Source organism: Pungitius pungitius, chromosome 17 (assembly GCF_949316345.1).
Source record: "Pungitius pungitius chromosome 17, fPunPun2.1, whole genome shotgun sequence".
NCBI classification, from domain to species: domain Eukaryota; kingdom Metazoa; phylum Chordata; class Actinopteri; order Perciformes; family Gasterosteidae; genus Pungitius; species Pungitius pungitius.
The window spans coordinates 12,972,014-12,989,080 of record NC_084916.1 but is presented as its reverse complement, the minus strand read 5'-3'; the positions used below and the strand labels follow the sequence as shown (position 1 = coordinate 12,989,080).

Genomic DNA, 17,067 nt, shown 5'->3' with positions numbered 1-17,067 from the left:
CACTCCGTTGCTCAGAGGAAACGGGAAAGCGCATTTAGGTCAAATGGGGGTCCATGTTCTGATCAGCGGGGTCGAGCACCCTCTCTTTGCCTGCCTCACCCCCAGTTTCCTCCCACCGCTGACAGACACGCACTTCTCAAGACCACCGGGGGGAGAAAAAAAAAACCCTCCTTTGCTTCAGGACAGGTAAATGTATGACACATTCCCGTTCGGCCAACGGCATGCAGCCTTCTGCTGATGGAGCACCAAATGCCGGATAAGTGGTACTACAAGTAAGCCGTGCGACGCTGGACCAGGGGGCGACATTGAGCAAAGCGCCCTGCAGCACTGGCTGTGTTGTGAAAGAGAAATGAGTGGTCATTATGCCACTCTTACGTGGTATTTTCGTAGGGGGAAAACCCCTCTCTTCATCTCACATAGTGCAAATTGTCACGCGGCAGTGCAAAACCGTTTTTTTGTTGTTGTTGTTGTTGTTTTTTAAGCCCGGCTCAGAGCACAGCTGACTGCAGTTGGAACTCTGCATTTATACAGACAACAGTAGCTCTTTCAGCCGCTAACAGGCACCAAATATATAGCACTTTAGAACTGACAGAATGGTCTTTCCCTCTGAATGGGCGACACGCGGAAAAGCTGTTTCTCTGCGAGGGACTTGCTCCTGTGCCAAATGCGCTGCAGTGTCACATACCCCTCTCTTCTCCTTTTTTTTTCTCTCTCTCCCTACGAACTGATCCGTTTCTCCTCAGGGGCAATGACTGCCTCCATTAATGATTCACGGGCTCAAATAAAAGGGATTTAAGTTGACGTTGCGTCACGTGAGTGGGGCGCATAATACTGCGCGATGTTATGGCGCGGGGGAGAAAACCGGAGCCCGGGTCTGGCCATATGATGCTGGTTATATGCAGGTTACCCCCACTTTCCGTAAAGGGGTGTCCGTGCGTTATAGTTTGTTTTTTCTAGCTAAGAAAAAGAAAAGCGAAAGAGAGGGGAGCCCGGCTCTGTGGATGTATTATACTGCTGTCACGGACGGATATGTTTTTCCACGCGGAGAGAGTCAGAGACTGAGCTAGAGGATGGATTTTATTTTGAGGTATTTCCGCCGATTGTTCATTACCGTCGTGAGTTATTGCTGCGCGAGGCAGAGGTCAGTAGAATAGGGATCCAGGGTTTCTGCAGGGCGAGAAAATATAGACAGGTACATGAAAGGTGAATGAATTTATCTGCTAATATCACCGATTCATCACAGCTAATCAAATGAAACATAAACAACCCTTCACAATATATATATATATATATATGTGGCGATTTAAGGATTCGTGTGGGCAATATAAATATAAACATTGTTCCACCTTATGCTGTTTAAACATTATACTGAAGCCATTATTAATTAGATGTAAACTTCTGGTTTGACAGACGTAATTATTCCGGTTCGATTTACGTGTTTGATAGCAAAATCAGCCATTTGGATGAAGGGGCCTGAACAAACCCTTTAGTAAATAAAGCGGCCATTTAAATGTCGAAGAATAGAACCAAAGCAACGCAGGGCGCCGCTCCGAGTTGCAACCGGTCCCATAAAACCAAACATATTGTCTACGTGGGGTTGTGTGCTTAAATGGTACATCAAGAAGATTTACATAAAAAAAAGGTAGGGGGACAGCGGTGAGGTTGTGTCGCTCCGCCGGGGAAACGAGGAAATAATGGTAGACGGAGTGCCTTCCAGGATCAGCGCGGCCGTGCTGAGGTCACGGCGCTCCCTCTTGATTTATGGGCGCGGGGACTTGGGGAAGATGGTGCTCCAGAGATAATGACTATTCGATCCGCTTGTGGAGAAAATGCTTACCGGTCAGCAGGGAAACTATACGAACACGTTATTTGCATTGACCGATTTTATGTTATTAGTGATATTACGCTAATAGGGAGCAATACTTTGTAGTAATCGTGTTTTTGTCTGATGCGTATTTTTTCATTCAGACTTTTATCTAAGCATTTTGTCCATTGTATTTTATGTTATTCATTATTCATATTTTTTTTTTACAAATATATACATGTATTGGTTTACATTTTGGTTAAAATAGTGAAGATTTGAATGACCCCCCGCCCCCTCCCCTAGCTATTAAGGATAACACAAAGACTGCTGCTAAATCCAAAAATAAGTTAATTTAATTCTTGAAAATGCTTGCATCGATTTTTAGCCTTTTTCAGAATGTTTGATTCTGCGCCTGCTTAAAAGGAATAAGGCCTAAGCAATTCATTATTAGCAAACGAAGCTGTTTGCATTCAAATAACCAAATTGTCATTGCATCAACAAAATTACACATTATATAAATTATACATTCTCCAGAACATGTTTTAAAGATATACATTAACTTCTAAAAAAATAAATAAATGTGCTCTTTGCAGAAGTCCAGCCAAGTAAATTCAGGCCATCGCACGGTCTACGGGAGACCTTGAACTGCTTACGGTAAGTCCATGTATCTTTATTGATTTGTGTTATGAATGCTTGATTGTAATATCCTTATTCAATTTCTAATAAGTACCACAGGCGCCCACCAAAAGCAGCCTATGGCTTGTACATTTCCTTGTAGCAGCAATATGACCAGCCCGAAAGCAATAATTCCTTCTCTTCCACTTGTCTTTGTGGTGTAATTTGTCACTATAAAAGTGACGAGGGGAATGGCGGCTCTTGGAGCGTTGCCTTACTCCTTTCCAAAACTACTTCCAGTGAAAGCCATCTGCTTGTAGCTGCTGCGCTGCACTCACGTTTTTTTTTTTTTTAAAAAAAGATGCATTTAATCTACATTTCAGTTGTTTAATGCCATATTGTGCACGGCACTATAGGCCCACTGCCTCGTGACATTTAACCCTCAGCTCAGGGCTAAACTAAAGAGAGAGACGAATCAGCATTTTCATCAAAGAAGTAAATTATTATACAATGTGACTACTATGTGGCTTTTGAAAAGAAAACGCGGAGTTGGCTAAAAAAAAAAATCCTCACGCGTGAATTTTTGTCCCACTCAAGTCTCCCACGCCGCCCGTGTGTTCTAACCTCATTTAAATTGTCATTGAATTTGGTCCGAGAGCGAAAGAAGTGGCGCGGCTCTGAGCGCGTTGGCCGCCCGAGGTGGCGGAGAAGCGCACACGTTTATTTATCACCTACCATTCTTCCTTTGGCTGCAAAAGAGAAGCGTTCCCATTGCAGAGGGATTCCCCCCGCTGCCGACTGTCCTCTCTCCCCCCCCCCCTGTATTCCACGCAGCGTGTCCTCCCGCTCTGCCTTTTGGTGATGAACCGTCCTCCTCATTTTTCACAACCTGCTCCCGGTGGGGTTTTCCTCGCGACGTGCTTTGATCTGCGGTCGTGATGCTTTTCGTTCTTTCCGTAATACTGTTACCGACTTCTACATGCACGAGGCCGTGGAGCTGGAAGGAATAACAAAATGCGCGTCCACCCCCCCCCCCCCTGTTTCAAAAGACTGAAGACTATATGCAGAAAATGCGGGTTAATGATCAAGCCGCGGATAGAAGCCCTTTATGTCCCGTGGAAATGGAAATGCAGCGTGGTCAGCGGCTGATTATTCCTTTGTATACTCGCCTCTCCCCAACATCTCCTTCAAAGGGCTAATAATTCCACCACATGGCGTTGGGGAAATACAAATACACAAATATTGAAATCACTTAGGGATTCACTTATATTTATATATTTAAAAGTATTTTTTTTTCTTCTTCTAAATGCACTACCTCATTTTCATTGGGGGAGGAGGAGAAACAGCCTCTTCATTTGAACTGGCTTTCCAAGGCACTACTTATTTGCATAATTTTTTTTTTGTCTATGGTGACGCTCTGGTTCGGGGCAGTTCACTGGTGATGGTACTGGTGAAGGATCACATCGTCTACCATAGTCTTGGCCGAGTTTAATATTACTATGAAGCCCTGGTCATTGCTCCAACGCATGACGATACATTCAATCTAGGGGCCAGATAACTCTTATCTCGCTGACCCGACTGCTCGCGCCTGCTTTCGTAATCTCGGTTTACCCATCCACGTCGAGTAGGGGGGGGGGGAGAAAAAAAGGGGGTAAGGAAAGGGGGTTCTGTCGGCTCTTCCCTTTTTTTGTTGTGGCTGCTAATGCCTGCTGCATGGCAGGGCGCACTCTGCTGCTGCTGCTGCTTCACTCAGCCCACCTTGCCTTTTAACTTTTCTCTGGATTACGGCTTTGATCGATTTCGTCGCTGAATGAGAAAATATCGTTTGGTGCTGTGCATTCGTCGTCAGAGGATAAGGTAAGCAGGCCAGAAATATAGGCTCCCTCGGTTGTAAATGGCGGAGTTTGTGTGTCGCGCAGTGATTTATCACCGTTTGACTTAGATCTCGGTTCAGGAAGAGTTCACACACAGCCAGGCAGCCGGGTTTCTCTAACGTGGAGCAGAGGGCTGCGCAGAAAGTCTGTCATTTGTCTCTCTTTCTCTCTTTAATGACTATCGCAATCGCTCGCCTGAAGATAGAAGACAACGCTCTCGGATATCTTTTGCACATACAGCGAGGACACCTTCTTTCGCTCTGCGGGTTCGCTGTGCTGAGTGCAAGCTCGGAGTAGATTTGATAGTAATTCGCTTTGCATTGCGTAATAAAACTCAGAGTTTGCAGATATTTCCCCTTCCACTTCTTTGCTTGTATTTTTCATTATATTTTTGCTCCGGAACTATGCTATGGGCTTTACCTTGGGACTTTAAAAACCTAAAAAGTTTATATTAGAGTCTACAGTATTGTCGTTGGTGCAGCATTTACAACCATAACCATAGAACAAACCTCCATAGAACTAATCCTTCCAGCAGTGAACATGTAAGAGTTGCAATCAATTTGTTGTGATTATATTGTTTTCTTATTAGTTAAAATTAGTGTCGAAATGATCTGCTTTCTTGATCGGATCCTATTGCATCGGAGTGCAATAAGTGAATCTAGACCACAGACAAAGGAAGCGCCTCATTTCAAAACCAAATACTATATGAGTAGAGCGGGTTTCGATTTATATTTGTGGGCCTTTTTAAAAAAAAACTATTCCCTTTAATCTAAAAGTAATGCAGCACATTATTATATCGTTAATCATCATCATTAACCCTCATGAATCATTATTATTAAGATATTAGTATAATTTGAATTATTCTGAATATTATTATCATCGTCGCACTTATATTCTATTCTATTCTATTTAAAATGACAATGGATAAAACATCGCCAATCCACAATCAATATTTCCCTTTTTCATGAGCAATGTGACATTATAAAATATTTCCCCCCTGATCACCCATGGATCTAGTCTATTCTGGTATATCGTTTCCCAAATAACATTCCAGAGGCCGATCTCCCCTGGTTACGTGCGTGGATTGTGGTGGTTGAGCAGCAGGCTCGGTACCGAGCCGGGTTCCTTTAACCCGAGGACCGGGCTTGGCTGCTCACCGTGCCACTCACTCTAAGCAGGCCGTCCCGGCCCACTGACCCCCATATATCACCGCGATGGGCCACCGTGTAGACAGCACCGACAGTGGCCATTATTATGGGCCTGCAAGGAAAAGTTTACACCGCGGTCAGAGATACGCGGGTGTTCACCTCGTTTTTCAGGTTTCCTCGTGTCCCTTCCTTCTTTCCAGCAGCTTGCAAGAAAAGAAAACGAATGGGGTTGTTTTCGTCAGGGGGGGAAAAGGCAAGCGAATTGCAATGAGATCTATCCTGTTTTCTGAATTTCTTCAATTATAGTGAAGAACATAAATGAGTTAAGAGTTTCGCTTCATATAAAATGCATTTATTTTCTACATGAGGAATTATATACAGTGTTGACAACCGACAACTGTTAGCAAAAAAATACAACAAAGATATTATTTTCCTGTCTGGTTACCCGCAAATATGATTTCCCGACAGTACACTTTTAACCTATTTTATTCCCTCTCTAAATGGTGGTCAGTAACTCGGTATTTTGTTACATTGTTGATAAACTGAAATTTAAAAAGGCATGAATTGATTTGGCAATCTGAAATGATTTTGATGATGTTTGTTTTGATGTGGTTTGACACAGATGGTAATGCAAGGTTAGTGTGTGCCTTTGTGCCCTGTGTAAGCCATAAGGTAAACGGTAATAGTCTACAGAACTGTTGGCCCTATCTTGGTTCCATAGTCTCCAGTGTCAGGCCTGTATTGAAAAGTAAGATGGATCGCTACCATTTCTTCTCCTCACAGTGCGTCTTGTAACCCTAGGTTCACCCGAGGAGGCCATTGGCGGAGAGGCGTCACGTGACCACGGGGTGCCAATGTTATTCTACAAGGGTGTCAAGACCCTGTCAGTTTCTGAAATAAATATTGGGAAACGGCGAGATGCAAAAGGCAACCTACTACGACAGCTCCGCAATTTACAGTGGCTACCCATATCAAAGCGCAAATGGCTTCGGTTATGATGCCAATCAGGTCCAATATCCCCGGGGCTCTCATGTGGAAAGTGAGTACCATCGACCTGCCTGCTCTCTGCAGTCTCCTGACGGCTCCGCGGCTCTGCAGAAACCGGGGGAGATGGCGGAGAGCTGCGACAGGACCACAGCTATTCAGGCGGCGCAGTCCAAGGTTCATCCCGAAAGCAATCAACCACAGGTGCCCGTGTCAGGCCCACCCCCTCCCTCAATATCCCCCGGTGCTATCATCCAAAACACAAGCAACGGGTCCAACCAGCCCAGTGCCAAGAGCGGCTCCCCGACCTCTGCTACCCGTAAACAGATCTTCCCCTGGATGAAGGAGTCCCGTCAGAACACGAAGCAGAAACCCACCAGTAGCTCCAGCTCAGGTACTTTCAACCTAAAAACACTGCACTCGCATAACTCCATAACCATTGACCGGAAAGTTACCTACGTTTTGTTTAATGGCGGGGGGAGGGGGGGGGGGGGAAGAGGGGAGGCAACGAGCAACTGAACAGTGTCCTTGCGAGGGGTGACATGTTCAGTGATTTATGCACGTACGTTTTACGCCATCGTTTTCAAGTCGGTTGTTTATATTGAATTAGGTATGTACTGTATATATTGTGTTCCCTCTATAAGAAACTACCAAATATGACCACACGCAGAGATTAAAATCCACGCATTTTCAGCAGTCCGTGTATATCTTGTATCCTGTAAACTATAAGTTAATTCTCAAAAATGACCTCTCCAAACATGATATACTACAAATACATACAATACATAGACTGCTGAAGAGATCTCCCTCGGTATTGGGACAAGAGTCCACCATGTGTTGCCCCTGTGCCCTGCAGCTGACCTGTCGTTACTGTAAACACCATCCACTGATCACATAACGTTCCTGCAGAGACAACAAACAAACACGCAAAACAGTTGTTTCGGTTTGTCGTGCTGTTTAGATGAGAGGGAAACTTGGTCAGAGTGGGGGGTTTTGTTGGGGGGGGGGGCTTATTTACACAGAGCCAAACTAGAAATCCTTGTTATTATGTTAAGGCTGTGCATTTCGAATAAGTTGGAACAGGGAAAAGTAGTTTGTTTATTTGCCTAATTTTGTGTAAAGCATTTAGGCCGTTTATTACATGTAGCAAGATCCTGCTGCTTTGATGACAGAAATACATGGTGAGTTTGAATGGTTTGGGGGGGCTCTTTTTAGAAAATCTAAAGCAGGATAACGCCTTAATTCATTAAAATAAAATGTTTGTGGTTTTTGGAGAGTTTTCTATTAGTCTTAACAGCATGTTGACGTATCTACATGAATGGAAACCAATTTATGCACGTAGACGGTCAGGCCCTGCTGTTTAATTGGAGGAGACCTTGGTGGGTCACAGTGGGGAATTTGTGTTTAACATGATTGCTTGCTTAAAAAAGTCATGGAATCCCATGGTCCTTATGACTATGATGTTGGTAGAGGTAAAAGTTCTAATAGTTATTAAAAGTATTTTAGACATGTTCCCTCATGGGCGGAGGCCAGATTCTGCTTCTGAATTAGTTTAAAACTCGGTAAATCAGGGGAAGTATTTGTGTATACTTAATGCCAATCAGCACCCTCAATCTAAAAATCTTCGCCTTCGCCATTTGTGTCATTTTCCAACTAATTGGTGTGTTTTCCTGCAGCGTGGTTGGTGAGGGATACTTTAACAACACATTGAGCTGTGCTGACATTTATGAAAAGTCTCTCACACGCGCCACAGGGATCGCATTAATCCTGCGTTTTAACACAACGAGTTAACTGCGCTTCAAACATGAAGTAAAGCATCTCAGCCGCCATCGCGTTGAATAAGTATCACCCTACACACAGTGTCCCCTGAGTTAACACTGCTTTGTAACCGGTTATGTCATGCTACATTCCTCTGGCTCCGCGTTTAGACGATGGATAGTGAAATTTATTAAGTGTTGGCCGCGCGCCACAGCAGCAAGTACCGACACCTCGCTATTCTGCAGCCAGAGCTGCAGCTTCTGAGCGGAGGGCGGTGCGTCGTGCACCCTCGGGAGTATACGATGCTGTGTTTGCATTACGCTGGTGCTATTCCGTGACCGCGGGGGAAAAGAAGGGTCAAAATGTTTAAAAGGTCCGAGGTTACCTGATTTCATTTCAAATATTTACCCACTGGTGCATTCCTTTCTTCGTGGTTATCGCAGAGTGTACAGTGTACACAGACCTGTGCGCGCACGCTGATTGTTAATTGTCTTATCGAAAGGCCTCCTGATAACCCCCGTGAGATTATCAAAACGTGCCATATGCTCACAATTAAGGAAGGAGAAAGTCAATCGTGGCACCACTGTTTAAGTTGTGGAGCATGGCTTTTTTTTTCATCTCGTGAACCAGCCCCACTCAATGGTTGAAAGTTATGTTTTCAACTGTGCCTGTGTTGTTAGACCATTTTACCCCCCCCCCCTCCCCCTTTCCTCCCTCTCTCTATCTAGTTCTCTCTCTCACACCACATTTCTCTCTCTTTAATGGATTACTGACTGACAGCCTCCTCTCCTTCTTCCTGACAGTGGAGAGTTGCCCAGGGGACAAGAGTCCGCCGGGGTCAGCGGCTTCGAAGAGGGCCCGGACAGCTTACACCAGCGCCCAGCTGGTGGAGCTGGAGAAGGAGTTCCACTTTAACCGGTACCTCTGCAGACCCCGCAGGGTGGAGATGGCAAACCTGCTCAACCTCACCGAGAGACAGATCAAAATCTGGTTCCAGAACCGTCGAATGAAATACAAGAAGGATCAGAAAGGCGTCGGAATGATGCCTTCCCCTGGCGGACAGTCCCCTCGGAGTCCCGTGGGCCCCGTCTCCGGCGGGGGTGGTGGTGGTGGAGGATACCTCAACTCTATGCATTCTATAGTCAACAGTGTACCTTATGAATCCCAGTCGCCGACGTCTTACAATAAACCTCATCAAAACGCATACGTTATGGCCACGTCATACCCCCCTCCATTGAACAGCTCCCTCAACAACTGCCCGCCCTCCCAGAAGAGGTATCCCGGGAACGACTCGGCCACGCCCGAGTATGACGCACATCCTCTCCAAGGCAATGGCAACTACGGAGCTCACATGCAGGGCAGCCCCGTTTATGTCGGCGGAGGTTACATCGACTCTATGCCCAATTCTGGGACCTCCGTTTTCGGTCTAACCCACCTCCAGCACCCGCCGTCCGCCAACATGGACTACAATGGAGCAATCACAATGGGCAACAGTCAGCATCACGGAGTGTGTGATCCGACACCGACGTACACAGACCTAACGTCGCACTACTCTCAGGGAAGAATCCAGGAAGCGCCCAAACTGACGCATCTGTAGCGGTGGCGCAGCCCGGATCACTCCGCCCATTGTCTTATTCGCCTGCAGACACATTACTGCTTTGTTTCCGTGCCTCCTCGCGGCGTCCACCTTCTCTCGGCGTTTGTTTATGTTCTCTATAGTTTGATGTGTGAAGTAGCGTAGGATAAATAATCACGATTGGCTTGAATTTGTCTCTATTTGCTCATGTCATTGTGTTACAACGACCTTTCTCTTGGCTGTAGGACGTCTACAGTGGGAGGGAGGAGGGTACAATATAAGCAGAGCCCTATTTAATCTTTCTTTCTTTCTTTTTTTGTTGTTTTAAAATCGAAACTTAAACAGGGTATTATGAACATATGTTATTCATTTGAATGTGAATGTGTCCGTCTTTTATTTATCCGCAGTTGAAGAATTGTGTTTTGCATTGTGTTGCACTTGTGAAAGGATCCTTCAAGAGCCGCGAGTTGGGATTATGAGGAAAATACATTTTTCAATCTTTTTGATTTTTTTTAATGTTATTTATTTTGTTTAGTATTATGATAAAGGAGTCCTTTTAGTATTATTTGACACCTCTGCCATATTTGTTTTGGGATAAGGTGGGTGGGAATTTAGCGCCTTGGCCCGTTACCAGCCCAAACATGTATTCAGAAGCACCCATGCAGCAGCATACCATGTTGCTATTAGGCTTTACGTTTCAGTTTTTTTCTTCTTCAAGGAGTTGGGTTTTTTTTCTCAGCGAATGTCAAATCAATCAGTAATGCAATAAGGATGAAAAGGACAAACATTTCCATTTTCTCTTCTTGAAGAAAAAAAAGAAAAAGACATCATCAATTTTCTCTTCGATGTCATACATTCCTCGCTGCTCCAGTTCGAAAAAAATCAATAAAATAATTGAAATATAATTGTAGCAATCCTTGTAGTTTTAATTTAGACACAACGGAAGCATTTCACGTGATCACCAAATCAAAAACACGACAGTTTCAAAACATGTCAAATATTTTTCGAATTACTACATTTAGTTCTGGCTGTTTCAAGACAACGTTTTATTGTAAAAGTGATAACAAAAAACAGACAGACATTTCCATCAAATTGGCAACATAAGACACAATGCAATGATAATAATGAACCATAGAAACTAATTTGTACGTTCTATATTTTTGTATAATATCTATCGAAAATGACGTAATAAACAGTGGTTAATATTAAATAACAGAAATGCAAATATTCCCAGATAAGGTAAAACATTGAACTAAAGCTACTTCTTTCTCTCTCCCCTCTTCTTGATTCGACGTGAAGTGGCCTTTCCACCTCCCCTCATCTGCGTGGGCACATCCTTAATAGTACAAATGTCACACGGGCCCTTCTGGAGATTCTGCAAGAAGACAACAAGCTAAATGAGAAATCGTTTGAAAAATACTTCCTCGGTAATTCAGTCAGTCAAACGCAGTCAGAGGGGATGGATGATGACGCAGAGCTGTAACGGGGTGTATGTCGCGTGATATCACACATTAAATCATGAAACCAGTTCAAAAGAAGAAAGAAAAATACTCGTTCCCATGGATGGTTACTGCAAAGCAAGTAACGAATCTGGGAAAAAGGGCTTTGAATTCCTTTTCGTACATAAGGGGCCCACATGGAATGAATACACCTCATTTTGTATCTTTTAATATCCCAATTCATTTAGATTGTTTGCAGTAATTCATAGCATTGGCAAACAATACATCAAGCTAAAATATCTGTTTTGTAAATCTGTCATTTCCCCCCCCCGGAATAGGCTAACAATAATAATAATTATCATGCATTTTTATTTCTCTTGTAAATTTAACCAACATCTTTTCGTACCATGTGTAATGTTTGTGCTTAAGCCTCTGCGTAACGGCAGAATAATTTGGTCTTACTGAAACATTTTCTATCTGATTGATATAAGAGGGCATGGACATTAGTAACCCTGACATATGGTTAGCAGGGAAGACTAGAACAATTGAACCATGGTGTGTCACAGTTAAAAAAAAAAAAAACTGATGCACTATTCCTGCATCCAACAGACACGCGCACACATGCACGTGCACAGCAAGACGCTGATTTGACCCATATGCGCATGCAGGTAGCACATAAATAACGTTTAAAATGAGGTACGATTTGTATTTCTTTCATTGCATTTGCATCCGTGGGAAAGTGGTCTTAAATCAATCCTGATGCAAAGACAAGTGTGTAGGACAGACCGGGGTCCACTAAATGCCGCCACCCACTCCTTTCCTTGCACACAAAGCCTGTGCGTAATTCCAAAAAAAGCCATCCATCTCTTCCCCCCTGGCAACTCTGTCCTACATCACACGGTGTCCGCTCACAAACCTGCACGTCTACCGAAACGACAAAAATACTTGTCTTTGCGTAAATGCGTTTACAATCCCAAGATAAAAGCCAGGTGGAGAATCTGCTTCGCCCTACTCACCGTTGGCGCATTACCGCCTCCACAAAAAAAAAAAAAAAAACAGAAAGAAAAGAAACGGTTGCAGCTTGTGTAGATGGATTCACATGTATCTTATAAAAGATCCCTCCAGCGACATCTCGGCTACAACTGCAAGCAGAAACTGGTTCTAATGTGAGTGGCCAGTGTTTCTCGCCACTTCCTGGCTGCATTTGATCCGGGGGAGAGTTAGAAGCCTTAAATGTGTTGTGAGGGCACCGAGCTGTCAGACCTTTTGGCGAGTAAGATTGATCGCGCACAGGCTTCCAGGACTCTTTGTTTGGTATATAAGCAACAAACTGAGAGAGGCCTACCACTTCTCTTCTTCCCCTCTCTCACTCGCCAAGCCATATATTTTAAAAATGGAATTACAGAGACTGCTTAACGAAAAAATTCCCAATTGAGGCTTCCCCGGATCATTGGAGGTTATAGTCCCATCCCATAACGAAAACTATTTACATAGTATAATGATGCAAATTGATTCATTGTAAATGGACGATTTTAAAGGTGATGTTTTTTTTTTAAATTACAATTTCACGCAGAATAGATAATGGAAATATGGGAGATGTTTTTCTCAGCATTGCAGCTACTGTCCTCCCTGTAAACCAGGCAAGCAATATTACTCACTAGGATAGTATTCAAAAGCTCACAATTATTGAACCTTTTTAATCGAAAAATGAAGTTATTAACAATCCATAAAGAAAGACATCTTGTTTGTTTAGCATAGTGTGTTTATTGTGCACATCCATCAGCGCTCATGCCCTCGTTGTTAAATCTGTACCTTTTTGTGTAACAAACGAAAGACGCATGTGCGTTAATACATCTAAAGAGGCCAGATTAATACCACATAAAAGAATTTCTATGACTGCGCATGCATTGAGTACATGTGTGTGGTGGGTCTTTTCTTCTTTCTTTTTTTTTTTTTTTGTACAAGTTTCTGGGCCTGAGCTGTAAATGTTTAACAGCTGTTATAGGATGAAAAGGTCTGGACGTGTCATACTCGTCAGTATTAACTTAATGGATGGGCTTTTTATTGCTACACATGTCGATGGGTGCAGTGCATATTTCATTATTATGCATCTTTGAAGAATCACTTTTATTATTGAGTCCACATTCAGGGCACATATACTGGATCATTGGGGGTTGTCTCTGTCGAGTTCAGGCTCAATATCAGTTTTTGGCTTATATATATATATATATTTTACCTCTGTAGCCTGACTCTTGCCTATATGAATAGCCACTGACGTGAAATGTGTGTGTGTGTCAGTGTGTGTCGGTGTGTATGTGGTGGGGGCGTTCTCGACTGACATGCTCAAACAATACGAGAAAGAGGAGTGCACGAATCCGCGCACCCTGAGCTGGTCTCCTTCGCCGTAATAGTGAGCGTCAGCCATTCTTAAAAAACACATTTTGTAGCTTAGTGGACTGGACTAGAAGGGCGAGGGGAGGATAAACTGAGCGGATAAAGATGTAAATAAAAACAGTCGTCCCCCCCAGCTGATCGAGGCGTTTTTGGATCAATCAGGCAGACAGTGGCTCCTTTTGATTAAACCCCAAATTGTCATTGGGCAGGGGTAATCATGTGACAGGCAATTCGGTCCAATTTCAACCTTGTCTCCATGAATTCAATAGTTTAATACTAGCTCGGTCCCCACGCGGCCGTAATCAGTGATATAGCATGCAAACACCACCAGGATATTTTTTTTAATGACTTTTTCTTTTTCGTCCTCGCTGAGCCGCAACAATTCTAAAAATACGCGTGCAAACTTTCCAAGGCTCTCAGGGAGCGGAGATGAATTACGAATTCGAGCGAGAGAGCGGTTTTATCAATAGTCAGCCATCGCTTGCTGAGTGCCTGACATCTTTCCCCCCTGTCGCTGATTCATTTCAAAGTTCATCAATCAAGAGCTCGACGCTTTCACGCCCGACACTGATTCCTCCTCCCTTTGAGCAGACCATTCCTAGCTTGAATCCGGGCGGCCATCCGCGGCACGGCCGGCCAAGGCACAGCCCCGACGGATGCAGCCCGCTGCCCACCGCCTCCTTACCCCCGGAGTACCCCTGGATGCGGGAGAAGAAAGCCTCCAAGAGGAACCACCTGCCGACCTCCAGCGCCACCACCCTTTCCAATGGGCCCGAGTGCTCGTTTTCTCCAAAAGGTTGGTGATTTCCAAAGACTTTTACAGTGGAAGTGTTTACTATCTGTTGCTTACTCGGAGCTATACGTAAAAAGGCCTTTCTCTAAATAAGAACCCGCAGCATATAGGTTGTCTATTGGGATAGATAGTGTTTGTCTAGAATAAACCAAAAAAAAACAGTTTTGGTAAAAGTTTGGTGAGATGATTTATTCCCCTAGCCGGAGTTTTGATGTGTGACAGTAATGAAGAGTGATGGAGTGCCGTTGCCGAGGAGGGCAGCTGGAGCCTTCATTAGTATCCCACACCAGCGTGGACCTCGCTGCATTTAGTGCACCGTGTTTGCTCCAGCTCAGCTCTGGACATTATTTCCCCGTGTATAACAATTCAGAGTATCTCTGTCTCTCCCCGATGATTTGTGGACAAACGGGATGCGCACACCATGCACGCTCAGGCTCGGTAGCTCCAGCGGCCATTTTGCTGCAGCGTAGTCGCCGAGCCCCTCTCTGGTGGTTTGTGGAAGCCATAACGTTAGATTCAGGGGGGCCGCGGGGTTACGTAACTGTTGTGTCCTGCTTTTCTTTAATCCCATGCTGCCGTGATGCTTGTTTCGCAGGCTCGCCCGAGATCGTGGAGAGCAGCGGGGGAGGTGGGGGCTCCCGTCGGCTGAGGACGGCGTACACCAACACGCAGCTGCTGGAGCTGGAGAAGGAGTTCCACTTCAACAAGTATCTGTGCCGGCCGAGGCGGGTGGAAATAGCGGCCCTGCTGGACCTGACCGAGAGGCAGGTCAAAGTGTGGTTCCAAAACCGGCGCATGAAGCACAAGCGCCAGACGCAGACCAAGGAGAACCACAACGGGGAGGAGAAGGGCCAGGGCGCCGAGGATGGAATCCACAGCGACGAGGAGGACGAGGGGCCCCTGTACGAGCGGAGCGGGGCCCTGCTGGAGAGAGATACCTGCTCCTTTCAGAACAACTCTCTAAGCTCTATACAGCAGCTCCACAATGGCGAGTCCATGATCTTTGCTGCTGCGCCGCTGAACAGCAATGACAAAAATCTGAAACATTTCCCCAACCCGTCACCCACTGTTCCGGGCTGCATGTCAACAATGGGCCCAGGCTCGGCATCTGGCCCGGACAATGGAGACAGTCCCCCGGCCCTGGAGGTTTCTATACACGATTTTCAACCTTTCTCCTCGGATTCCTGCCTACAGCTCTCCGATGCAGCCTCGCCGAGTTTATCGGAGTCCCTGGACAGCCCCGTGGACATTTCTGCGGACAACTTCTATTTTTTCTCGGAGTCCCTAACTACAATCGACCTGCAGCATCTAAACTATTAACTGAAATCAATCAAGTTCTTATCTTTCCTTTGGACACTAAACATCAGGTTGCGATGGTATTAACTGTGTTGTTATTTGTACATTCGGAACATGTATTCTGTTGGTATTTGATTTGACGATTAATACAAGGTAAGGATGACAGGAAATCACTGAAAAAGCTCTACTCACATATGGCTTGTAATTTACAGCAAATTGTTCTCTTGGAATGAAAATTATTGAGTGTTTGTGAATAGTTTCACAATATTAGACCTATGAGACCTGGTCTTTTTATTTTTGTATAGCTTCCAATGTCTTGGATATTTTGTTAGAATACAATTAACTTGCTACAATACCTTTTTCTGGTGTTTTGAGTCGTTTCTTATTCTATATACAGACATACAATTTAAGCTTGAATTATTTATGTGGAAATTATGCAAAGTAAAAAAAAACGAGGGCAAAACGAATTTGCAAAACGACACACACGTTATGCAAATTCAACAACAAGTTGGTAATGAATTAAAAAAAGTCCAGATCGCGATGAGTTGTAAAAACACATATAATTTACTTTTAATTTAGAATTTAATTTCAACATAGTCGATTTGTTTTAAATAGTTTAGTAAAACGTAAGTTGGCTGTCTTTTTATGAAATAATGTAAGGGCAGATCTTTTTCAAATGTAGAACTTTGGGAATACAACTTTTTTGAATTCAGTAAAATACTAAAATCTCAGCTAATTAGCAGTTAATCAACTGGTGAAAAGTAGCTTTTGTTTTGTCAAAATGACTGTATCTTTTATTTTTCTCAAATTTAAACAATCACGTTGCCACTACATTTCAAGATGCGATAAACCCTAACGCAGATTATTTTTATTTTCACCCCCAAACTTCATTCGTTGGAGAGTAAAAGCAAACAAGCGGATCTTAACATGACAGGGCTCTTAACATTGTGTGCATGTTGGAGGCGAATACCCGAGCCATGTTTGCCTTCAGGAGCTCATAAATCACTCCGTGGCATGAATGAGACGGACATTAAGGAGACCAATTGTGGCGTAATGTGCACAAATAATACCTCGCTTACATTTTCATACGGAACTTCCCAATTCCTGTGAAAGGGACCGAGTCCCCGCATGCGTTGGGCAATAATTCATTTTTATAGCTTCTTTAAATAGGGCTGTGGCTCGGGGACAGCGGCGGCATGCAGCAGGAGGCTGCTGAGGTTACGATGTGCACGTGTAGCTCAAACTCCAAACCGACTACTGTTCCCCTCGATGTTAGTCTTCGGAAACACATTTATTAAAATGTAGCTGCAGAGTAAGTGTCGTTAAGGAATATTTGGGCCTCTTCTGTCAGCAGTAAGTTTGTGCATTTCTAAGGGGGATTCGCTT

At 44.2% G+C, this 17,067-nt stretch overlaps 2 protein-coding genes across 4 annotated transcripts; both read left to right on the top strand.

The window, feature by feature from the left end:
• Positions 1 to 23: 23 nt before the first annotated feature.
• On the top strand, positions 24 to 12,268 carry hoxa3a (homeobox A3a). Of its 3 annotated transcripts, XM_037474478.2 has the most exons (4): positions 24 to 1,087; positions 2,398 to 2,458; positions 6,243 to 6,819; positions 8,987 to 12,268. In XM_037474478.2, exons 3-4 carry the CDS (start codon positions 6,360 to 6,362, stop codon positions 9,778 to 9,780), a joined length of 1,254 nt encoding a protein of 417 aa, XP_037330375.2. In that variant the 5' UTR covers positions 24 to 1,087; positions 2,398 to 2,458; positions 6,243 to 6,359; the 3' UTR covers positions 9,781 to 12,268. The 3 variants fall into 3 exon arrangements, with proteins under 3 accessions (XP_037330375.2, XP_037330377.2, XP_062414371.1); XM_037474480.2 differs by lacking the exons at positions 24 to 1,087; positions 2,398 to 2,458 and adding an exon at positions 4,167 to 4,276; XM_062558387.1 differs by lacking the exons at positions 24 to 1,087; positions 2,398 to 2,458 and having other exon boundaries at positions 5,927 to 6,819.
• A 142-nt stretch (positions 12,269 to 12,410) lies between these two features.
• LOC119219331 (homeobox protein Hox-A2a) lies at positions 12,411 to 16,027 on the top strand. The gene is made up of 2 exons (XM_037474488.2): positions 12,411 to 14,388; positions 14,981 to 16,027. Exons 1-2 carry the CDS (start codon positions 14,022 to 14,024, stop codon positions 15,703 to 15,705), a joined length of 1,092 nt encoding a protein of 363 aa, XP_037330385.2. The 5' UTR covers positions 12,411 to 14,021; the 3' UTR covers positions 15,706 to 16,027.
• The last annotated feature ends 1,040 nt before the right edge of the window (positions 16,028 to 17,067 follow it).

What these genes read in the sequence shown, in the direction of transcription:
- hoxa3a (XM_037474478.2), top strand. Translation starts at nt 6,360, where the DNA reads ATGCAAAAGGCAACCTACTACGACAGCTCCGCAATTTACAGTGGCTAC. An exon ending in CACCAGTAGCTCCAGCTCAG is followed by an intron (nt 6,820 to 8,986) that starts GTACTTTCAACC and finishes TCTTCCTGACAG; the next exon opens with TGGAGAGTTGCCCAGGGGAC.
- LOC119219331 (XM_037474488.2), top strand. Translation starts at nt 14,022, where the DNA reads ATGAATTACGAATTCGAGCGAGAGAGCGGTTTTATCAATAGTCAGCCA. An exon ending in GTGCTCGTTTTCTCCAAAAG is followed by an intron (nt 14,389 to 14,980) that starts GTTGGTGATTTC and finishes CTTGTTTCGCAG; the next exon opens with GCTCGCCCGAGATCGTGGAG.